At 48.6% G+C, this 25,183-nt stretch overlaps 1 protein-coding gene across 1 annotated transcript in view; it reads right to left on the bottom strand.

Annotated features, from left to right (window-relative positions):
* The window catches only part of LOC140398739 (uncharacterized), a 196,020-nt gene that overhangs the window by 53,009 nt on the left and 117,828 nt on the right, over positions 1-25,183 (bottom strand). The window contains exons 7-9 of the mRNA XM_072487749.1: positions 22,191-22,337; positions 15,658-15,709; positions 7,572-7,741 (exon numbers count right to left, since the gene is read on the bottom strand). Of these exons, the coding sequence (XP_072343850.1) occupies positions 7,572-7,741; positions 15,658-15,709; positions 22,191-22,337 (369 nt within the window). The remainder of the gene's footprint in view (positions 1-7,571; positions 7,742-15,657; positions 15,710-22,190; positions 22,338-25,183) is intronic.

The raw sequence follows: 25,183 nt of genomic DNA, 5'->3' as shown, positions 1-25,183 counted from the left end.
TCCTTCCAAAGTGCATATCCACACTTTTCCACATTGTATTCCACCTGCCACTTCTTTGCCCACTTTCCTAGCCTGTCCTAGTCCTTCTGCAGCCCCCTTGTTTCCTCAATACTACCTGTCCCTCTACAGATCTTTATATCATCTGCAAAATTAACAACAGTGCCTTCAGTACCTTCTTCCAGACCATTCATGTATATCATGAAAAGTTTTGGTCCCAGCACACACCCCTGAGGCACACCACTAGTCACCGGCTGCCATCCTGAAAAAGACCCCTTTATCCCCACTTTCTGCCTTCTGCCAGTCAGCCAATCCTCTATTCATGCACCGTCTCCTATGCGGCACCTTGTCAAAGGCCTTCTGGAAATCTAAATAAATCACGTCCACTGGTTCTCCTTTGTCTAACTTTCTTGTTACCTCCTCAAAGAACTCTAACAGATTTGTCAGACATGACCTCCCCTTGACGAAGCCGTGCTGACTCAGTCCTATTTTATCATGCACTTCCAAGTACTCCGCGATCTCATCTTTAATAATGGAGTCTAAAATCTTACCAAAGTCAGGTTAACCGGCCTATAATAATTCCCCGTCTTCTGCCTCCCTCCCTTCTTAAACAGTGGTGTTGCATTCGCCACTTTCCAGTCCTCTGGGACCCTCCCTGCCTCCAGTGATGCCTGGAAAATCACCACCAATGCCCCCACAATCTCCCCCACGATCTGTTTTAGAACCCTGGGGTGTAGTCCATCCGGTCCAGATGATTTATCCGGTCCATCCGGTCCACCTTCAGACCTTTCAGTTTCCCCAGAACCTTCTCTTTAGTGATGGCCACTACACTCACCGCTGCCCCCTGATTCTCCTGGAGCTCTGGCACCCCACTGGTGTCTTCCACCCTGAAGACTGACAACTGCGTTCTGCCCATATCATAAAAGGGATCGCACTTCAAGAGTAATTGTGAAGTTCTTCAGAGATTTTGAGTGCATTCTAAGGTGCCACGTCAATGCAATTTCTTTCTTTTGCTTCACTATTTCTCCCTCAAAATGTAGCACATTTCTGATCTCAGCTGTGTTCCTTGGGGACAATAGAAATATTTGTTTTCTGGGAGTGACAGAGAACATTTACAGAATCGCTGAACTCCGGCTGCAGTGATTAGTTTTGGAACACTATTGCGGGAGTAGATTGCCTACCTGGACTCTTCCAAAGGTGCACAATGGCTACGAGGAGTGATTGGATAGATTGGGGTTAATTTCCTTGGAACAAAGAAGTCTGAAGGGTGACTTGATTGAGGTGTACAAAATATGAGGGGAGGAGATAGGGTGGACAGGATAAAACTGTTTCCCTTGGTGGAGAATTCCAGAACAAGGGGATATAGATTCAAGATAAGAGGCAGAAAGTGTAGAGGGGGCATGAGGAAGAACCTTTTTATGCAGAGGGCAATGGGACTCAGGAATTCACTGCCCGAGTTGGTGGTGGAGGCAAAGACCCTAAACTCTTTTAAAAGGTATCTGGATCTGCACCTTAAGTGCTGTAAGCTACAGGGTCATGGGCCGGGTTCAGGAAGGTGGGATTAGAAAGAGCACTTGGGTGTCCTAGACTGGCATGGACAAGATGGGCCGAATGGCCTCCTTCTGTGCTGTAACTTTTATTTGGTTCTATAAATGTGTAGAACACAAAAAGGGGAAAAATATCTTTAAAATGTGTGTACAAATGAAGATGTACAAACATAAATAATCATTTGTGAAGCCCAAATTAGGGTCTCCAACCAGATTTTTAGTTGAATCTTTTTCTTTCTAGTCACAAATAGGTTTACATTAACACTGCAATGAAGTTGCTGTGAAAATCCCCTCGTCGCTACACTCCAGCGCCTGTTCGGGTACACAGAGGGAGAACTAAGAACGTCCAAATTACCTAACAGCCCATCTTTTTGGACTTGTGGGAGGAAACCGGAGCACCCGGAGGAAACCCACGCAGACACGGGGAGAACGTGCAGACTCCGCACAGACAGCGACCCAAGCCGGGAATCGAACCTGGGACCCTGGTGCTGTGAAGCAACAGTGCTAACCACTGTGCTACCTTGCCGCCCATTCTAGAACTTGTTTGAAAATCACTGTAATTATGTTTTCTGATGCAGAAAGTTCAAACCAATCCAAAATAACTCAATGTAAAATTACAATTGGGGTGACCCCTGACAGACATTAGCTTTCTACACTCGTCGCCACATTGCATCTTGGCTCAGTTTGATGTAGGCTCACTCATCCCTGCAGGGAAAGGCGGAAGACACGATGTGGAAATTATATCTTTGACCTCTTCTCCATTCCTTGCAGCAATTACCAAATGCAATAGTGAGGAGATAACGGCATTAAGCTCCTTAAGGATATTGTTAACAAGTCAGGGATGATGAGAATGCAATTCCAAAGTTGAACAGTCTGGTGCTGATTAGTGTGCAGTTGTCGAGTTCAAAACGGGCAGAAGTCAAAGTTTTACTTTAATGTTGAAAAATTTCCGGAGTTGAAGGATCTTGCACCCAGTAGTGTGCAGGTTCACCTGAGGAAGGAGCAACGCTCCAAAAGCTAGTGACATCGAAGCAAACCTGTTGGACTTTAACCTGGTGTTGTAAGGCTTCTTACTGTGCTCACCCCAGTCCAACGCCGGCATCTCCACACCTTATCTCAGTGTATTAGATATTAGATGAGTAACACTGCCATTGTGAGTTCAAGAATCAAAATAACAATTTACGAATTTAAATTCCACCCATTTAGCAATTTGTGGCTGGTTGATTTTAATGGTTATATGAAAATCGAATGCTATTTAAGAGGACCTACTCAGGGCAAAATTAGGGATGGACAATAAATGTGGCAATGTCCACATTCTGAGAATTAACAACATAGAAAAAAGTGTTGCAAACAAATTTATATGTGATGTTTAGTAACTTAAAATATGATCGTTGATAAGCTGGCTATATTTTTTCCAACGTTCCCGAGACTCTGGAATGGTGCTCAGTAGATTCGAAGTTAGAAAATGCAACACCTCTATTCAAGAAAGGAGGGTGAGAGAAAACACGGAACTGCATTTAAAAAAAATAAATTTAGAGTACCCAATTATTTTGTCCTCCAATTAAGGGGCAATTTCACGTGGCCAATCCACCTAAACTGCACATCTTTGGGTTGTGGGGGTGAAACCCACGCAGACACGGGAAGAAAATGCAAACTCCACACGAACAGTGACCCAGGGCCGGGACCCGAACCCGGATCCTCAGTGCCGCAGTCCCAGTGCTAACCCCTGCGCCACATGCCGCCCTACACAGAACTGCATTTGAGTTAGCCTGGCATTAGTCTTTGGGAAAGTGCTGGAATCTATTTTCAAGAAAGCCATAACAATGCACTTTGAAATGCGTAGTATTATTAGAACAAGTCAATATGTTTTAACAAAAGAGGAATCCTGGGCTGGATTCTCCGCCCCGCCACTTTTCTGCCCCAACCCGCCGGTGGGATTCTCCATTACGCCGGGTGGTCAATGGGATTGCCCATTGTGGGGCAGCCCCACGCCATCCGGAAACCCCCAGACGCCAGCATAACGGAACATCCCGCCGGCGGAGAATCCCGCCTCCGGTTTTACATGTTTGTAAGATGTTTGTTGAGAATATGACGAGTAGGATAGATAAAGGGAAATCAGTAGATGTAGTATACCTGGATTGCCAAAAAGGCACTAATTAAGGTGTCTCACAAAAGGTTAACACACAATAAGGCTCATGGGAGATAGGAGTGATATTTGAGGATGCATAGGTGATTGGTTAATGGACAGGAGGCAGAGAGTAGGCATAAATAGGCATTTTAAGGTGGAATACTATGGCTATTGGAATGCGGAGAGAATCAGTTCTGGTGCCTCAGCTATTTACAATCTATGTTAATTACTTAGATCAAGAGGCAGAAAGTAATGTATCTAAATATGCTGATGATACAAAGTTACATGGAAATATGAACTGTGAGGGGGACACAAAGAGGCTGAAAAGAGATGTAGTAAGGCTAAATGAGCAGACAACAAGATGGTAGATGAAGTATAATTTGGGAAAGTGTGATGTTATTCATTTTGGTCATAAGAACATTTTTAAAGGTGTGAAACTTGTAAAATATTAATGTTGAGAGGGCCTTGGGTGCACTCCTACAAGGAGTGCAAATTTAGTATGCAGGTACAGCAACCAATTAGGAAGACAAGTTACATGTTGATCTTTAAGGCAAGTGGGCTGGAGTATATGAATAAAGAATTCTTGTTATCGATGTACTGGGTTTTGGGGAGATCCCATCTTGAATACAGTGTGCAGTTTTGGGGTGGGTTTTTCTACACAACCCGCTGCGTGTTGCGCAGTGGCGGAGGCAGCTCATGATTGGGCGGTAGTGGGACCTTGTGGTCCTGCCGTTGTCAATGGGGCTTACCGTTCAACGCATCCCTCTCCGTGGGGGTGAGGTGGGGGGGGTGTGGAATGGGGTGCACCGTCGACGGAGCCAGTAGATCCCGCTGGTATGAATGGCCCAAAAGTTCTGCCTTTGGTCTCCATATTTTATTTTTATTCGTTTATGGGATGTGGGCGTCGCTGTCTGGGCCAGCGTTCACTTGTTTGGGCCCTGGGGTGAGAGGCTTGCCGTACATGATGAGCGGTTGTGTAAACTGGACCTGTACTCTCTGGAGTTCAGAAGAATGAGTGGTGGTTTCCTTGACGTGCACGAGATTAGGAAGGATTTGATGTATGCACATACTGAGAGGTTGTTTCTGTGGGTCGGAAAATCTAAAACACGGGAGCATGGGCTCAGGATAAGAAATTGATCATTTAGGACTGAGATGAGGAGAAATGTTACCATTGCCAAATACATTCAAGGCTGAGATAGAGAGGCTTTTGGTCTGTCAGTGAATCAAGGGATATGGGGAGTGGGCAGGAAAGTTGAGTCGAAGCCTAAGTTCAGCCATAGGAATTTAGGAATTAGGAGCTGTAGCCACTTGGGTTGGCCACTTCCCGACTTAAAATGGAGAACCGCAAAGGCTGAAGGGAAATTCAGCCAACACAGTCAACGACTAGCAAGTGCAGAAATCATGTATATTGAAACCTGCAAAACAACCAGACAGCACTGAAACCAGAAGCCATCTGCATAGTAATGAGCAATTCCAAGGCACAATTGCAACAGTTAAGGTGAATAAAGCCAAGCCAGACTCCTCGGCACCAGCAGGAGCCAAGACAAAGTAGGCCAACGGACATTTAGGGACTGCCCAGCGATCAGGGAACAACTCCAGTATTGGAGAAATCGATCCAAGTGATCGGAACGCGGTCCAATTACTTGGAACCAGGTACGGGGTCCGCCCCGAAGGGCGGGAAGCCCCTGGGGATTATAAAGTAAAGCTCCCAAGTTCAAATCGTCCTTCTTGACAGGGTCACTCAGCAATGCGAAGCAACCCCTGAGAGTGAACTGTCCAGCGGCCGCCAACCAAGTAAGTCTCAAGTCAACGCTCGCTACGAGATAGGCGCTCCTAGCTACCAGTCCATACCAGCTTTTGAATCCTGAAGACTCAGGACCTGAACGAAAGGCCATTTGTTCCCCTGACCCGGTGGGCCAATTCCAAAGCTAAGTATAGGCCTTTTAGTGATAGGAATAGTCTAGAAAGTAGAGTTTCTGCATGAGTAGTGATTTACTATGTATAATAAATGTGGTTTGATTTGAATCTTACTAATTGGTGTGTTGAGTTATTGATCATTACTTGAACTTGAACCTCGTGGCGGTATCATAAAGATACCTGGCGACTCTCGAGCAAAGGTTAAACAAACAGAGCAAATTACAAATTAAGAGCCAACCAAAAGTTAGCAACAGAGCAGAAGTCGGCAATTCAGTCCTTTGAACCTGCTCCTCCATTCAATCAGATCATGGCTGATCTCTATCAATGGTGGAGCAGACTTAATGGGCTGTAAGGCCATGGAATCCCTACAGTTCAGTAGGAGGCCATTCAGCCCATCAGGTCTACACTAACCCTCTGAAAGAGCACCCTACCTAGGCCCACTCCCTTGCCCAATCCATGCAACCCTGTAACCCTACCTAACCTTCATATCTTTGGATGATAAGGAGCAATTGGCCCAAATTGGCCAATCCACCTAATCTGCACATCTCTGGACTGTGGGAGGAAACCAGAGCACCCGAAGGAATCCCACACAGACTTGCGGAGAATGTGCAAACTCTACACAGCCACCCGCAAGCCCGGAATTGAACCCGGGTCCCTGGCGCTGTGAGACTGCAGTGCTAACCACTGTGCCATCGTGCCTCCTCCTATCTCTTGTGTTCTGGAAGAAAATCCTTTTGCTTCTGGCATTGCTACAGAGAGTAGCAATGGAAGGATGCTTTTCTAATTGGAGGGCTGTGACCAGTGGTGTTCCACAGGGATCAGTGCTGGGACCTTTGCTCTTTGTAGTATATATAAATGATTTGGAGGAAAATGTAACTGGTCTGATTAGTAAATTTGCAGACGACACAAAGGTTGGTGGAATTGCGGATAGCGATGAGGACTGTCAGAGGATACAGCAGGATTTAGATTGTTTGGAGACTTGGGTGGAGAGATGGCAGATGGAGTTTAATCCGGACAAATGTGAGGTAATGCATTTTGGAAGGTCTAATGCAGGTAGGGAATATACAGTGAATGGTAGAACCCTCAAGAGTATTGAAAGTCAAAGAGATCTAGGAGTACAGGTCCACAGGTCATTGAAAGGGGCAACACAGGTGGAGAAGGTAGTCAAGAAGGCATACCGCATGCTTGCCTTCATTGGCCGGGGCATTGAGTGTAAGAATTGGCAAGTCATGTTGCAGCTGTATAGAACCTTAGTTAGGCCACACTTGGAGTATAGTGTTCAATTCTGGTCGCCACACTACCAGAAGGATGTGGAGGCTTTAGAGAGGGTGCAGAAGAGATTTACCAGAATGTTGCCTGGTATGGAGGGCATTAGCTATGAAGAGTGGTTGAATAAACTCGGTTTGTTCTCACTGGAACGAAGGAGGTTGAGGGGAGACCTGATAGAGGTCTACAAAATTATGAGGGGCATAGTCAGAGTGGATAGTCAGAGGCTTTTCCCCAGGGTAGAGGGGTCAATTACTAGGGGGCATAGGTTTAAGGTGAGAGGGGCAAGGTTTAGAGTAAATGTACGAGGCAAGTTTTTTACGCAGAGGGTAGTGGGTGCCTGGAACTCGCTACCGGAGGAGGTGGTGGAAGCAGGGACGATAGTGACATTTAAGGGGCATCTTGACAAATACATGAATAGGATGGGAATAGAGGGATACGGACCCAGGAAGTGTAGAAGATTGTAGTTTAGTCGGGCAGCATGGTCGGCTCGGGCTTGGAGGGCCGAAGGGCCTGTTCCTGTGCTGTACATTTCTTTGTTCTTTGTTCTTGTTCATTGGTAGAAATACACAGCAATAAAAGTGTTTGGACAAAACATTCTTACATAAATAAGTAGTAATAGAATAATGCATCCATTCATTTGAAGTAACAAATGCTGTGGAAAACATTAATCAAACTGTACTTTGCATGTTGCGGCAATCCGAAAAACAAGTTACCTGGCTGGTGATTAGGGCTCCCATTTCAATCAGTAGTCTAATGCAGGACTGCAGTTGTTCAGCTTTATACTGTAGCTCATCCTGACTCTGTGGCAACAGGGTATGATCATAGTATAACTCACGAAAAACAGAGTTATGAGAAATGACGGCACAATGCAAAGGAGTAAGCCCTGAAACGCAAGGAGAATCAAATTATAATCCTGTGGCAGACAGATGAGCAGCAAATGACTTTTGTTCATTGTGTCTTGATAATTATCCATTACAAAACTGATTCAGAGAAGCACTTTTGTCGGCTTTTATTAAGGCTTCCTTTATGAAATGAAATGAAAATTGCTTATTGTCACAAGTAGGCTTCAAATGAAGTTACTGTGAAAAGCCCCTAGTTGCCACATTCCAGCGCCGGTTCGGGGAGGCTGGTATGGGAATCGAACTGTACTGCTGGCCTGCCCCAGTCTGCTTTCAAAGCCAGCGATTTAGCCCTGTGCTAAACAGCCCCAGACTTTCTATATAAACATTGAATCATTAATAATTAGGCAGCCAAAGTTTGAAAAGTTGTTGAGTCAATGCTGACCTTGAATCATTCCCGTGAAGGAGGCATGCAATGATTGATTATTGTTATCTTATCTTTTATAGGGTTCTTTTAGCGATAATCAGACAATTATTGTTATTTCAGAGTAGTAAATAGAACAGCTGGTTTATAGGCTCAGACAAAGACCGCAATTGTTCGAGGCTATTTATGAGAAGGATAGTTAGGAAAGGGGTGTATTTTTAATATATTTAAGGAAGACGCAATTATTGGAACATCCTCGGATTGGAACTAGACACCCTCAAGGCAAGTCCCACACACCCAAGGACCGGAAATGTGACCTTATCATAGAAGAATTATAGAATCCCTACAATGCAGAAGGAGGACATTCGGCCCATCAAGTCTGAACTGATCCTCCGGAAGAGCACCCCACCTCGGCCCACTCCCCTGCCCTATCACCGCAATCCCATAACCCCACTTAACCTGCACGTTTTTGGACACTAAGGGGCAATTCATCAAGGCCAACCGACTGTGGGAGGGAACCGGAGCACCCGAAGGAAACCCGTGCAGACACGGGGAGAATGTAGAAACTCCACACGGACAGCCACCCAAGGCTGGAATTGAACTAGGATCCCTGGCACTGTGGTGCTAACCATCGTGCCACCATGCTGCCCCAAAGCAATGTAATCCTGGATGTACCATGTCCCACTGGACAATGAGCCTATTTACTATTGAGGCATGCACTGGAAATATTGTGGCACGTCATCTTATTTTGATTGCACTGGGCACTACAGGTGCAGGTAACCATGTGAGAATACGGTGATGTGGTGATAACAGGGACGTGGTTCAATGAAGGGGAAACCTGTGTGTTAAATATTCCTGGAGAGAAGGTACTCAGGAAAGATAGGAAAGGAAGCAAAGGTGGTGACATATAATAATAATAACCTTTTATTGTCACAAGTATGAATTTACTGTGAAAAGCCCCCCAGTCGCCACATTCTGGCGCCTGTTCGGGTAAGCTGGTGCAGGAATTTAACCCGCGCTGCTGATCTTGTTCTGCATCACAAACCAGCAGTCTAGCCCACTGAGCTAAACCAGCCCTGCAGTGACATGGCAGTGACTCTGATCAGGCTGAAAAGGACAAATCAAGATTTTGAAGGCGAATTGAGATTAAGAAAAGCAAAAATAAAAGATGAGTTTGCTTCCAATATCTGAATGAACTATCTTATATTTCAAAGCGAGAGATGATATAGAGACACCTGTTAAGAACAATGTCTCTGGCCATTTCACCACATTCTGTATGAAGCATATTTATGAGACTTGGCTACGGCTTGGCATAGAATGGTGACAGCACAGAAGGATGTCAGTCAGCCCATTGTGTCTCTGTTGGACTTCCAAAGGAACAATTCGTCTAGTGTTCCTCTCCTGCCTTTTCTCTGTATCCCAGGATTATTTTTCCCCTTTTAGTTAATGATCCAATTCCATTGTGAAAGTATCAATTGATCCTGTCTCCACCACACTCTCAGGCAGTGCAGTCCAGATTCTAACCACCCCTTGCTTATCTCAGAGGTTTTTCCTCATGGCGCCATTGCTTCCTTTGCAAATGATCTTTTATCAGCTTCCATGGGTTTTCAATTCTCCCACCCATGGAAACAGCTTTTCCCCATCAACCCTGTCCAGACCCCTGATGATTTTGATTATCTTTATTAAATCACCCCTCAACAATTTCTGCTTCAAGATGAACAGTCCCAGCCGCTCCAATATTTCCAGTTACGGAAACTCTTCATTCCTGGAGCCATTCTCGTGAATCTTTCCTGCACACTCTCTAGTGCCTTCGTATCCTTGAACCTCCTGGGACATCCTGGGTGGGATTCTCTCAGCCTACGCCGGGTCAGAGAATCGCCGGCCGCGAATCACATAGTCGGCGCGGCAGCAGTCAGGGGCTGCTCTACGCCCCCCGCGCCGCCTCCCCCCCCCCCCCCCCCCCCCCCCCGGCGATTCTCTGCCGGCATGGGCTGAGCGGCCGCATAAAATATCCAAGTCCCGCCGTCGCCGTCCATGTGTGGTCTTACCCAGTGGGACCTCGGCATGCATCCACCCGGGGACGGCCTGTTGGGGGGGAAGGGGGGGTCTGACCCCGGGGGGGGGGGTGCTCCACTGTGGACTTGCCCGCGATCGGGGCCTACCGATTGGCGGGCCGGCCTCTTGGGCTGGGGGCCTCTTTTGCTCCGCGCCAGCCCCTGTAGCCCTACGCCATGTTGCGCCGGGGCCTGCGCGGAGAAGGGAGTCACCACACAAGCGCGCATTGGCACCGATCGCACTGCGCATGTGCGGGTCCCGCGGCACCCATCTGACGCCGGTATCAGCAGCTGGAGCGGAGTGAGCCGTTCCAGTGGCGTTTACGACGGCGTCAACACTTAGCCTCACGATCAGAGAATCCCGCCCCCTCTCTCCCAGAACTGCAATGTTCTCCTTGACCAAAACTGCCATGCCACCAACTTTTTTTCCTTTCCTATCTTTCCTGAACGTCTTGTACCCAGGAATATTAAATCCAGGAATATTTAACACCCAGGAATATATAACACCCAGGCTTTCCCTTCTTTGAACCAGGTCTCTGTTATCACCACAACATCATATTTCCACATGGTTATCTGCGTCTGCAATGCACCAATCTCATTTGCCACATTCTGAGCATTCACATACATGCACTGTTACACTGTTTTAGACTTTGTCACTCTGCTCATTGATGCTTCAAATTGCCTCTGGACTCACCGAGAACCTTGGACTACAAGGGCTAATTTTTAAAAATTCTTTTTGGTGATGTAAGCATCACTGGCTAGACTAGCATTTGTTGGCCATTCCTAATTGGCCTTGAAAAGCTGGTGGTGGGCCACCATCTTGAACGGTTGCTATTGTCTGGTGTAGGTCCCCCCACAATGCTGCTGGGAAAGGATTTCCAGAATTTTGACTCAGGGACAGTGAAGGAACGGCAAAATAGTCCAGGTCAGGATGGGCGTGTGGCTTGGTGTGGAACTTGTAGGTGGTCCTCTTCCCATGTGTCTGCTGCCCTTGCCCCTCAAGGATGCAGAGGTCACGGGTTTCAATGCAAGTCTGGGCCTCCCATTTCAAGGCCTTCACCACAATGTAGAACAAGACGCCAGTTAAAACAACACAATACGTAGCGCATCACCATTTTCATCTCACTGTCCTACTCTATTGCTGTTCACATAGGTGGGGCGAGGAGAGGTGTGGGGTCGAGAGTGTGAATCGCCACTCTGAATCATGAATATGGGGTGCGATTCAACAGCCTCGTCGCACCATTCTGGTGTCAGAACTAGGCTGTTGAATCTCGTGAGAGGCCTCTCGCGAGATTTGCCATGCTTGAAACACCTCGTGAGATTTAACGGAGTCTCTCGAGACGTCGTGATCTGGATCTTGCTCTCGTTGGGCATGATGCAGAGCAGCATATTTAAATGAGCCATTAGGCAGCCGCTGTGAAATACCCCATTAAACCAGCCCAAAACAGGACATAGATTTCTTTCCGGTTAAATCGCACTCACGGAGTCTGAGTCTATACAATAAGTGCAGTAAATGAACTTGAATTTATATGGCGCCTATCATGACCTTAGAACATCCCAAGGCACAGTGAAGTGTAGTCACCGTTGAAAGGTAGGAGGCAGAGCAGCCTATTTATACACAGCAAGCCCCCACAAACAACAATGTATTATGTCCAGATTTCTGTTCGAAATGATATTGGCCGAAGGATAAATATTCACCAGGGTAGTGGGGAGAACTGCCCCTACTCCTATTCAAAATAGTGCCGCTGGATCTTTTACTAAGAGGGCAGATGGGGATTTGGTTAATGAAGACACAAAAAATGGCACCTCAGTAATGAACGGCGGAGTCGGTGAAGACTTGGGGGCTCAATTGTGTAATTTGATCCCAGAACTTCATGACTCACAAGAGAAAGTGTTACCCCAAACCACGGCTGACCACTGAGACGGTGTCGATTTGAGGCAGATTGTTGGGGATGGGAAAATGGAACGCATGGTGCATTGATCGAGGAGTACCTATCGAGGGCAGTGACCGCCTGAAATGGGAACTTCACCCATTCCCAACACTGACTACTCATGTGCTCCTACAAGAGAGCCACACTTGAGAGCGGAGGGCGGTTCTCAGAATCAGTGGTACTGCTGCTACACCGCTAATTTGCACTCCCTCCAGGCGTGTTCCAAGTATCTGAAGGTAAGTAAAGTCAGCATCTCGGCGAGCAATCTTCACCTGACTTGCTTGGCTATTATTTCTATTGTTGACCGAAACCGATTTGCACTCCATCCCATATTGAGCTCACGACAAAATAAAATCGAGTAAGGTGCAAGTGTGGGATTCACGGAAGGGTTTGGTAAAAATGACCGTTTCCCCACAAGATTTTACTTTGCATCGTTCAAGGCAACTAATCACCAACCTGACTGATCATTGTTTGCAGTTACCACTGAGTACACGGAAATGCTTATCAATATATGCGGAATGTGACAAATTGCTTATAATGCACAAGCAATTTTAATCTATTACAAAGAAACCGATCGGGGAACAGTTCAATAATAGTAATGATAATAGTCACAAGTAGGCTTCAATGAAGTTACTGTGAAAAGCCCCTAGTTGCCACATTCCAGCACCTGTTCGGGGAGGCCGGTACAGGAATTGAACCCACGCTGCTGGCATTGTTCTGCATTACAAGCCAGCTGTTTAGCCCACTGTGCTGAACCAGCCCCTGTCTACACAACACTCCTTGCACAAAGAAGGTTAATTTAAAGAAGTGAACTCAACTTAAAATCCGGAATTGAAAAAACTCTCTTGTTTTATTTGAACAATGTGCTGTTTTGAATGATCAGAGCTTGATTATACGGCAGCAGCTTTAGGTGAGCTCTGGGTTAATTTGAGTTCAACTTGTAGACTTTTGACTGTGTTACCGGCAGAAACAGGAGCGTTTTCAGCCCATGTGATTCGCAAACTATTTCAGGCCGCACTGATAAAATAATTCTCAGTCTCTCTCTCTTGTCCGATTCCCCATATATACTGTGACGGTCACAACAGGCTGAAAGAGGAAATTTTACTTCATAGAAACCACAACGCTTAATTTATCAGGTTGTTGTCCGAAGGGCTGTTGTCCAGGTTATAGGAGGAAGATTATAACAGATGTCTTGCCGAATCAGGTGGCAGGATTTTCTGCTGTGCTAGGATTCCTGCCAACGCTCCCCGAGCTGAATGGTGGAGATGGGGGTTGGGGGGGGGGTCTTCAATAATGTGAGTCATCAATTGGGGGGTACCACATCTGGAGTCCAAATTCCCTGCAAGGCCCCACTTGTGCCGATTTACTACACATAGGGCTTGGCCAGTGTGGAAGCGGTTAAGGAGTGCCCAATGTTGGCATGGCGGGTTGAAGCCGGGTGATGCCTGGGCAGCATGGTAGCACAAGTGGTTAGCACTGTGGCTTCACAGCGCCAGGGTCCCAGGTTCGATTCCCTGCTGGGTCACTGTCTGTGAGGAGTCTGCACGTTCTCCCCGTGTGTGCGTGGGTTTCCTCCGGGTGCTCCGGTTTCCTCCCACAGTCCAAAGACGTGCAGGTTAGGTGGATGGACCATGATAAATTGCCCTTAGTGACCAAAAAGGTTAGGTGGGGTTACTGGGTTACAGGGATAGGGTGGAAGTGAGGACTTAAGTGGGTCGGTGCAGACTCGATGGGCTGAATGGCCTCCTTCTGCACTGTATGTTCTATGTTTTATGATCACAGTTCAACAATAATCCCTGGTTGCAAAACATTTCATGGCTTTCTGAGGACACAGTGTTACTTAAATATTATTTAAGTATCGCTCATTAAAAATATTGAAGCGATTTTGGATGGAGGTGGATTGGAATTGTGGAGAGTCCCCATGTGTATGTTCAATTAGAAATTCCCTTCTTGATAAGAGTTGAAGATAAGTAGTTTCTTTGCAACCAATGAAAGCTCTTTGAAAATGTTCACAACTTTAATAATTAACATCTCTAATGCATGACATTCAGTGGCTGGGATTGCCCAGTGCCAAGTATCCATTGTTACGGCATAAATGTAATGAATTTTAGTGGCGAATAGGTGGGTGGTCTGTCCAGCTGAAGCCCAATAGGTGGACATCTCTTCCAAATATGTCGTAGTCATAGAGTCATACAACACAGAAACAGGCCCTTCGGCCCACCATGTCTAGGCCAACCATCAAATACCACATTTGGAGGTATGTGTGGTGCTTAACTACATGGATAGTGATGTGGAATGGCACAGAGGGTCTCAGCCCTCACAACAACTTCATGCAGCCCCATCTTCACTTTTAAAGCCATTGAACAAGGGGTCACCGTCTTCATTCCGCTGTCAGTGGCCTTTATCCAAGGCTTCCTTTTCCTATATCTCTGCTTGTATCCTCTTCGTCCCCTTTTCCTTCAGCCTCGGCAAAGGTTTCCATAATTTTTGTCACCCGATAGTGACATTCTCCTTTGATTGGCTCCATATCAAAAACATGCAGTTTCCCACCCCCACCACTAGGGGGTAGATTTTGACTTTGTTCGATGTGCAGCTTAAAGCCAGCGATGGTCACTGGAAATATGAGTCATTGGAAGTAAAAACTGTGAGATGTGAAACTGGCTGTGATTCGCAATCGCCTGTGGTCCACTATTGCACAACGTCGAGATTAACCCCCTTGTGTTCTCTCCACCAAGTGAATCTGCCCCTGATGCTGCATTTAATCTAGAAAAACTGGATATAATAAACCAACTTCGGTGCATCTGAAACCTGCAAAAAGCCTTTGGGCATGAAGTTAGCTCACAGCCAATTTTAGCATTAATGGAAAAGGATATTGGGGAGGAGGCAAATTTGCCAATGCCTATCCCGTGGCTTGAGGGGAATCACACTCTCTTTGGCTTGAGGCTACACCAACATTGGAAAAACTAGGCTAGTAAATGGGAAAGACAAAGGCAATCAGACCTTCGATGCGTGGATTGTGTTCATGTGGTAGCTAGCCCCTTTAAGGGGTGCGCATCGGGAGGGTCATGTGTCCAGATGGCCCAATGGGAAATGAGGGTGGAGGTCTCGGTGCGGAATGTGGGTTGTGCAGCTGACTCTGATCCCAGTACTGAGAATGGAGGCAATCGGCCCCGGGGTCACCGTCCGTGAGGAGTTTGCGCATTATCCCTGTGTCTGCGTGGGTTTCACCCCCACAACCCAAAAGATGTGCAGGGTAGGTGGACCAGCCATGCTAAATTGCCCCTTCATTGGAAAAAAGAAAGAATTGGGTACTCTAAATTTATTTTTAAAAAGGGAATGAAGACATCGATTACAGTGCTCTGCATGTAGTTTGAATTCGCAATAGATCTGTCGTTGTGAGTTAGCTAACTGGTGCATGCAGCCCACTATGAAACTGGACTGTTCTGTTGCCTTATGGGCAGGGGACAACTCTGACCGGGATCCTGTCTCACAGATCCGCAACAAAGGTCCCAATAAGATAACTCATTCATAACTGACCACAAATTACCTACCTTCAAAATCCCTGGCTTCCAAGTTCACCAAGGCCCCAGCGGCTATGACCATCTGCGAACGACAGACAAGTTTTATTGAAGATCGAATTTGACACATCAAATAACATTTCTTCTTGAATTCTATTTGATCCTGACTGGTCCAATGCACATTTGACCTCCAACATTTGACCCCTCTTAAACCTGAGGTCATCCAAAACACCGATGTCTGTATCTTAACTCACCTCAAGTCGGGACTATATCATTCCTGTGTTTCCTGACTGCATCAGCTCCCACTCAAACTATGACCCCCACTGAGCCATCGGTCACTGAGCAATGATTTTTATTCTCCCCTTAACACATTCTAATGCCTTACCTTTATGCCAGTACTGGCACATTATTCCTGCCATTAACGCTCCTCTGTTTCATGACGTATACATCTTTGTTGCAAACCCTCCTAGCTTCCCAATCACTGACCATCTCCCAGCTGCTCCACCCCCTCTTATACCACGTATGATCCATCACATTTCCCCCTCTCTATAGCTCTGAACAAGAGTCAATGGACTCAAAACGTTAACTCCATTTTCATAGAACCATAGAATTTACAGTGCAGAAAGAGACCATTCGGCCCATCGAGTCTGCACCGGCCCTTGGAAAAAGCACCCCACTTAAGCCCACGCCTCCACCCTATCCCCAGTAACCCTACCTATACGTTTTGGACATTAAGGGGCAATTTAGCATGGCCAATCCGCCTAACCTGCACATCTTTGGACTGTGGGAGGAAACCGGAGCACCCGGAGGAAACCCACGCACACACGGGGGGAACGTGCAAACTCCACACAGACAGTGACCCAAGCCGGGAATCGAACCTGGGGCCCTGGTACTGTAAAGCAACAGTGCTAACCACAGTGCTACCATGCTTCCCTTTCTATCTCCATAGATGCTGCCAGAACTACTGAGTTTTTCCAGCATTTTTCTGTTTTGTTTCAGATTCTAGCATCTGCAGTCTTTTGCTTTTATACAAGATCGGGTCACTTGAGATCCCTGGGGGACAGTTGGAGCTCGTAGGCCTGTGCCCCACATTGATTCAGCACTTTCAGCAAAGGACATGAATAATAAAAGAACCCCACAGTAGGAGCATCGATTAAAGCATTTATTCTCGTATTTAACTTCAAATCATGTGACAGGATGTTGCCACAGCAAACATTGGTGCAAACTTGCACAAATGCCTCAAGCAATGTGATGTACAAGCCTGTACAAAAATCCATCCCTTGTACAAATGTTCTGCTAGACTGACACCATCCTGCCCACCTCAATCACACAATGCATATTCTTTCAGTGCCTGCTTATTGTTGATATCAAATGTTGATTCAGGTATGAAAAGTGCTAACATGGAGTTCCGCATCAGTATCTCAAGGTGTTGCACTTCTTGCAAAAAGCCTGACACGGGATACGGGGCGACTGGAAAGAAACGTGAGAATGATTAAAAGAACAGTTTTCCTCCCCCACCTGTGGCCCAGTTGGTAGCACACTACAGAATATTGTGTGTTCAAGTCCCAGTCGTGAAGCTTGACCACATACCTGAGTGCTACACGGTCAGAGGAGCCATCTTTCAATTCAGTCCCCCAACCTGCTCCGAGTTGAATGCAGAGGCTGTGATGACACTATTTCAAAGAAGAGCAGGAGAGTTATCCCTGGTGCCCTCGCTAATATTTGTGCCTCAAACAATGTCACCGTAAGCAGGTGGTCTGGTCATTATCCCATTGCTGTTTGTGGGAGCTTGCTGTGCACAAATTGTTCCTCACATCACAGCGGCAATTGTATTAAATTGGCTGTAGAGTGGTGTGGGGCGACTTGGGTCACGAAAAGCGCGAAATAAAAGCAAATTTTGTTCTTTTTCTTCTCTTCTTACCCAGAAAGCTTGGAGTCGTGGTGCTCCCTGGGCACGGTGCCCCATCCAGTCTGGGGTCCCACCTCCTGCGTTAGAGTTCAGTACAATTTTAAAGTTTAAGTGTAAGGTACGTGTGCACGTCCTGCCCCTGCAATTACAGGTGTGGCCTTTTAGGGAAATACTGGACATCGTTCCAGAAAGGTCGGACTCGAGATGGGTGGGGTTGCTGCAGCGTGGCGGCGAGGGGGCAGGGACAAGGGGGAATCAGGCACCGCCAGTAAAACTATCTTGACAGCTGCTGGGGCTTTCCCCCAGCACCCTGGGTGGCCAGTTTCCAGCCCTTTAGCAGTTCCCTGCCAGCTTGTCCTTGGAGCAACTCTGCATTTCCATCCTATTTCGTGCCAATTGACGAACTTTCTATCGGGCCCCATTTGGCAGTGGCAGCCTGCCATTTTCATTGTCCCGTGGCCTGATTAATTAAACAGTTCCGGGTTTTGAGCGGGTTTCCATGAGGTGCATTGACACAGTGCTCACCCACCCTGCACATCTACACATCCCATAGTCTGTGTGCTTCAAGACCAGACCAGTTGTCACCTTTCTGTCCCAGGCTAGTCGGGATGGCCGACGATCGAGGCCAATGAATCATTTTGCACGAAGATAAAAACCTTTAGGGTGGCACGGTGGTGCAGTGGGTTAGCACTGCTGCCTCACGCTGCCGAAGACCCTGGTTCGATCCCAGCCCCGGGTCACTGTCCGTGTGGAGTTTGCACATTTTTCCCTGTGACTGCGTGGGTCTCACCCCCCACAACCCAAAAAGATGTGCAGGGCAGGTGGATTGGCCACGCTACATTGCCCCTTAATTGGGGGGGGGGGGAAAGAATTGGGTACTCTAAATTTATTTAAAGGAAGGAGATAAAAACCTTATCTGATCGCTCTCTATTCTCTTTCATAAGTGGATTCTGATTTTCTTTGCCCTGGAATCTTGAAACCTCTGGCAAATATTGGAGAAACAAATTTAAAACCAAATCCTCTAACAATTAAAACGATTGTAGGAGGCTCCAAAACAATGTCGGGTGCAGGAGTTTTTTTTTAAAAGCGATCATTTCGCAGCCAGTTCATGAAGGTCTGTTGCAATTTAAATTCCAGGTAGCCTCAAGAGTATTTACAGTGTAGATGCCTCCAGCCAGACATTATGCAAATATCCTCATAATCTGATGGCTGTGCAGATAGAAGGCTTCTGATCTTTTCTCTGCCAATGGTTGGAACACAGCATAAACATTTATGGCTGAGTTAGACAGGCAGAGAAGCGGGGCAGGTTGGGCCACATGGCTCGATGCTCAGTGTTTTGTGTTTCATTATTTAATCCCTCTTCGGCTAACTTTGGCTCGGCTAACTTTGGCTCTATCCAATCTTTTACTTGTTGCAGGGCACCTGGGAAATTTAGTTCAGCGTGCTTCCCATTCCCTTATCTTCTGGAGTCCCTCAGTTTTTCCTTTCTTGTGGCCCCTCACTGGAACTTTGAGATAGCTGAATGTATCATCCATAATTCCTGGGGCTTTGCAGTGGATATTCTCAGAGGGCCAGCATCACTGACATTCCGCCTCTTTGACTGAGGGTCTAATTTTTGTCACCCAATATCTACTTAAGCAATAATACGGCATTTGATTCACAACATAGAACCCTTGATCAATCCTGGAGAGTCATATCTGCCATCACAAGCAATACTTCTGCCGTTATAGAGTACAACCTCTGTACTCCATTGAAATGAGCTAACATCCCATCAACAAACTGCTTTATTTCACAACAATACAGATTTCACAGCGAGAGGAATTTTTTTTTATTGCTTCTTGCTCAATGCAAAATAGCTAAGATACTGACATGCTAGGTTTAGGCTAATCCCTCTACTAACTTGGTGCGGTTATCTGAAGAAGTGGTTTGGCCTCGCCAAATACTGTTAAGTACCGAAAATGAGGGTACTCTACACTAAAAGTGACTACAGTGAAAAACAACTTTATCGGCTGAAAAGATCTTAGGAACATGTTGACAGAATGTGGGCGGAGGGGGTATGGGGTGGGGAGGGTGTGGGGATGAGGAGGGTGCGGGTCAGAGAGTGTGTGTGACGGGAGGGTGTGGGGTGGGGGGTGGGGAGGGGGTGGGGACGGGGAGGGTATGGGGAGGGGGAGGGTGAGGTGTGGGGAGGGTGTGGGGTGGGCGGTGGGGAGGGGGTGGGGACGGGGAGGGTGTGGGGAGGGGGAGGGTGAGGTGTGGGGAGGGTGCGGGGACGGGGAGGGTGGGGGGTGGGGGGACGGAGACGGTGTGGGGATGAGGAGGGTGCGGGTCAGAGAGGGTGTGTGACGGGAGGGTGTGGGGTGGGGAGGGGGTGGGGACGGGGAGGGTATGGGGAGGGGGAGGGTGAGGTGTGGGGAGGGTGTGGGGTGGGGGGTGGGGAGGGGGGTGGGGACGGGGAGGGTGTGGGGAGGGGGAGGGTGAGGTGTGGGGAGGGTGCGGGGACGGGGAGGGTGGGGGTTGAGGGGACGGAGACGGTGTGGGATGGGGAGGGTGTGGGGACCGAGAGGGTGTGGGACGGGGAGGGTGGGGGTGGGGAGGGTGGGGGGACGGGGAGGGTGAGGGGTGGGGAGGGTGGGGGGTGGGAGGGTGCGGGGACGGGGAGGGTGCGGGGACAGGGAGGGTGGGGGGTGGGGAATGTGGGGGGTGGAGAGGGTGTGGGAACGGGGAGGGTGTGGGGTGGAAATGGGGAGGGTGGGGGTTGGGGAGGGTTGGGGTGGGAGGGTGTGGGGATGGGAAACGTGTGGGTCAGGGAGGGTGTAGGTTGGGGAGGGTGTGGGGTTGGGGAGGGTGTGGGGTCGGGGAGGGTGTGGGGATGGGGAGAGGGTGGGGGGTGGGGAGGGGGTGGGATGGGGAGGGTGTGCGGATGGAGAGGGTGTGGGACGTGGAGGGTGTGGGGACGGGGACGGTGTGGGGACGGAGAGGGTGTGGGACGGCGAGGATGTGGGGACGGAGAGGGTGGGGGATGGGGAGGGTGTGGGGACGGAGACGATGTGGGATGGGGAGGGTGTGGGGACGGAGAGGGTGTGGGACGGGGAGGGTGGGGGTGGGGAGGGTGGGGGACGGGGAGGGTGTGGGGGACGGGGAGGGTGTGGGGACGGAGACAGTGTGGGACGGGGAGGGTGGGGGTGGGGAGGGTGGGGACGGGGAGGGTGTGGGGGACGGGGAGGGTGTGGGGACAGGGAATGTGGGGGACAGGGGAGGGTTGAGGACAGGGAGGGTGGGAGACAGGGGAGGGTACGGACAGGGGAGGGTGGGGGACAGGGGAGGGTGGGAGACAGGGGAGGGTATGGGACAGGGGAGGGTGGGGGGGGGAAGAGTGTGGGGACAGGGGAGGGTACGGGACAGGGGAGGGTACGGGACAGGGGAGGGTGGGGGGGGAGAGTGTGGGGACATGGGAGGTGTGGGACAGGGGAGGGTGGGGGTCAGGGAGGGTGGGGGACAGGGCAGGGTGGGGGACAGGGGAGGGTGGGGGTTCAGGGTGGGTGGGGAACAGGGGAGGGTGAGGGTCAGGGGGGAGGGTGGGGGACAGGGCAGGGCGGGGGTCAGGGAGGGTGGGGGACAGGGCAGGGTGGGGGGTGGAAGGGTGGGGGACAGGATAGGGTGGGGGTGGGAGGGGGGTGGGGACAGGGCAGGGTGGGGGGTGGGAGGGGTGGGGGACAGGGCAGGGTGGGGGTCAGGGAGGGTGGGGGACAGGGCAGGGTGGGGTGGGGGACAGGGAAGGGTGGGGGGTGGGAGGGGGGTGGGGACAGGGCAGGGTGGGGGGTGGGGACAGGGCAGGGTGGGGGTCAGGGAGGGTGGGGGACAGGGCAGGGTGGGGTGGGGGACAGGGCAGGGTGGGGGGTGGGAGGGGGTGGGGACAGGGCAGGGTGATGGTCAGGGAGGGTGGGGGACAGGGCAGGGTGGGGTGGGGGACAGGGCAGGGTGGGGGGTGGGAGGGGGTGGGGACAGGGCAGGGTGGGGGGTGGGGACAGGGCAGGGTGGGGGTCAGGGAGGGTGCGGGACAGGGCAGGGTGGGGGGGGTGGTGGGAGGGTGGGGGACATGGCAGGGTGGGGGTGGGAGGGGGTGGGGACTGGGCGCTCAGCCTCCAGGCTCTGGTACAGAATTGATGAACCAGCTGTTTTTTTGCTTGTCCATCGGTTTTGCATATTCAGAAACATAAGAGCCAGTGATCTGGACAAAGACAAATCTGGGATAACATCGGCCCAGATTTCACCGCGGGTGATCCCAACTCCTGTTTCTCATTAATCACTGACAGGTGGGGAATACCTGGAAAATACTGACGGTTGATGTTTATATTTGCAGACACTAGAGGACCTGCCATCCAAACACAGTGTTTTCTGTTTTTATTTTAGATCTCTAGCGATTGCAATTTTTCTTTTTAACACTATGTGTGCCTATGCGTGATACAGTGCTACGCCAGAGTAGCAGAAACTGCGTACAGACGTTCAGGATAGTTGCAATCGGAAACTGTTTGACTTCCTATTTAAATACAGTATTTAAGGACAATAAATTATTTTCGTGGAATAGTATTAACAATTAAGATACTCGGCATTCGCTTTCATTATGAGCATAGAAGGAGTTAAAGACTGTGTTTACCTGAATGATGCTCAAGTGTCCATAGTTTGCAGCCAGATGTAAAAAGGTTTGTCCTTTGTCTTCAACAGCATTCAGGTCAGCCCCGAGCATAATCAAGTCCCGTACAATCAAAGGTTGGTTTGCTACCACAGCAACCAATAGGGGTGTCTATGAATATCATTAAAGACATCATTAGCTCTGGAGACAGTACTGATATAATAGGAACAGGACCAGGCCATTCAGTCCCTCGAGCCTGTTCGGTCATTCATTTCCCCCCCCCCCATTTGTTCAGGCGATGTGTGCGGCGCTGGGCCAACTTTTGAAGCCCATTCCTAGCTGCCCTTAAGCTGAATGGCTCGATGGGCCATTTCAGAGGGCATTTAATAGTCAGTCTTGTTGCTGTAGGTCTGGAGTCAAAGAACAATACAGCGCAGGAACAGGCCCTTCGGCCCTCTAAGCCTGTACCGGTCATGATACCAAACTTGGGCAAAGCCCTCAGCGCTTCCTTGTGCCGAACATTTCCCTGGGTCCCTGGATTACTCGTCCAGTGACAATACAACCAAGCTACTGCCTCCAAAGGTCAAGGCAATCTATATCTTAATTCGATTTACCCACTTTGGTTTCTGATTCCTCAAGCCCTTACCGTAAAATAAAATTATCAATCTCAGTTTGAAATTTTTAATTGACATCCCCCACCAAATTGTTGGGGGTGGGGGCAGGCTTCCAGACTTCCATGACCCTTTATGTAAAAACATGCTGCCTTCCATCACCCTGAAGGGCCTGGTTCGAAGTTTATGAACCCTTGTCCTGGACTTCCCTCGCATAATCATTAATCTTTAATACTCAATCAAAGCCAAGCAAAGTCTAAGGAACCTGTCGTCATAACTTAACCCTGGAAACAGTCTGGTGTATCCCCTCTAAGGTGCCCAGAACTGTATGCAACAATCCAGGATGGAGTTGAACCAGACTTCATAGCATTACTTCCATCCCTCTGTATTCCAGCCCACTTGAGCTTACATTCCATTAGATTTTAAGAAATAGAACAGAAGTTTGGATATTTGGCCCATGAAGTCTGCTCTGTCATTTGATAAAATCCTGACCGATCTGACTGTTGCCTTTACTCCACCTTCCTCCCAGCTCCAGCATGACTCTTAACTCACTTGTTGATCAGAAATCTGTCTAGTTCTGCCCTGAATATATTCAATAACCCAACCTTCACTGCTCTCTGTGGAAAGAGTTCCATACACGAACGGCCCTTCGAGAGAAAAACCTCCTCCTCAATCCCATCTTTCCATTACCGTACATCTTCCTTAAATTTGATACCACCTTAACTTCCTAAGTTAGGCATGGATAGGCATGGAGATTTTCTTTCTCACTAGCCCCTGACCCAAATTTCTCACCCTCAAACTCCTGTCTCATTCCACATAACCTGTTCTCTGGCTGATTTCAGATAATATAGTTCCAAGAAGCTGTCTTTTTAAATTTTTGTTCTACATGTTCATGCGTTGATTTATGTAAATAGATGCAAATCTTTCTGCTCCTCCACATTTCCTAGCTTCACTGCATTTAGAACTGATCAATGTTCCTGAGGTCCGAAGGATGACTTTGCACTTTCCAACATTAAATTCCACCTTCCGCAATTTTATCCACCACTTAACCTATTAATGGTGCATTGTAGCTTTCACCTCCGATCTACATTATTTGCTGTGTCACCTAACTTGGCAAAATTAGTTATACACCTCTTTACTCCTGCAGCAAAGTTATAAATCAATGCAGTGAAACACTGAAAGCAAGCACAGAAATTTTGAGATCAAGGCGTTGCCTAACTGGGGGCCATTGCAGCCTCCCACAAGCAATATGAATGATGGCACTTGATGCGAGTTAGGGCAACAATTTTGAATGGCTTCAGCTTTCCAAGGATGGGAGGCTGGCCAGGGTGTGTACTGGGAAAATCAAACCTGGAAGTGATGGAGGCACGAATTGTGGTTTAAGAAGCAGATGAATGTTATGGAGATGAAGAAAGGCAGTGTTCGTGATGGTGCAGATGTGTGGCTGGTGACTCATTTTGATGTCAAATATGACAACAATGGGCTGGATTCTCCGTCGGCAGAATCCTCCACATCCCCGGCAGCGCGCACACGCCCACGGATTTCCCGACGGTGTGGGGGTGCCCACAATGGGAAACCCCATTGGCCGGCTGCCGGGACAGAGAATCCTGCTGCTGGGATGGGTGTGGCGGGAAGGGGAATCCCACCAATGTCTTTATTGCATGTCTTCTGGAAGTCTGTATAAATGACATGCAGGCACTCACTTATCTACCGTGCTAGCGACCCCCTCAGATAGTTCAACTAAACTATTTAGATTTACTTAACCTGTACAAATCCATGCTAGCTCTCTCAGGTCAGCTCAGGTTTCTTGAATCGTAGAATCAGAATTTACAGTGCAGATGGAGACCATTTGGCCCATCGAGTCTGCACCGGCCCTTGGAAAGAGCACCCCATTGAAGCCCACACCTCCACCCCATCCCCATAACCCAGTAACCCCACTTAACCTTTTTGGACACAAAGGGCAATTTAGCATAGCCAATCCACCTAACCCGCACATCTTTGGACTTTGGACTGTGGGAGGAAACCGGAGCACCCGGAGAAAACCCACGCAGACACGGGGAGGACGTGCAAACTCCACACAGTCACCCGAGGCTGGAATTGAACCTGGGATCCTGGAGCTGTGAGGCAGCAGTGCTAACCTCCGTGCCGCCCTGAAGTGCTCAGTCATTCTGCCCTTAATGACAGATTCTAGTAATTCCCTCACAACAAATATTAGATGAATATGTCTGTAATCTCCTGGTTTAATTTCCACCCTTCCTAATTAACCGCGGGACATTGTCAATTTTCTGACTCAACCTTAACTGATTGAGCCCCAAGAGGAACAGCTGATCTATCAGGAGAATCCCATATTGTCATGAGGCAACCAATATTGGTTTTCCAGCGGCCTAGTGTGGCTTCAATGGGGAA

The sequence above is a fragment of the Scyliorhinus torazame genome, chromosome 21 (genome assembly GCF_047496885.1).
Source record: "Scyliorhinus torazame isolate Kashiwa2021f chromosome 21, sScyTor2.1, whole genome shotgun sequence".
NCBI classification, from domain to species: domain Eukaryota; kingdom Metazoa; phylum Chordata; class Chondrichthyes; order Carcharhiniformes; family Scyliorhinidae; genus Scyliorhinus; species Scyliorhinus torazame.
This window is presented reverse-complemented; position numbering and strand designations above follow the sequence as displayed.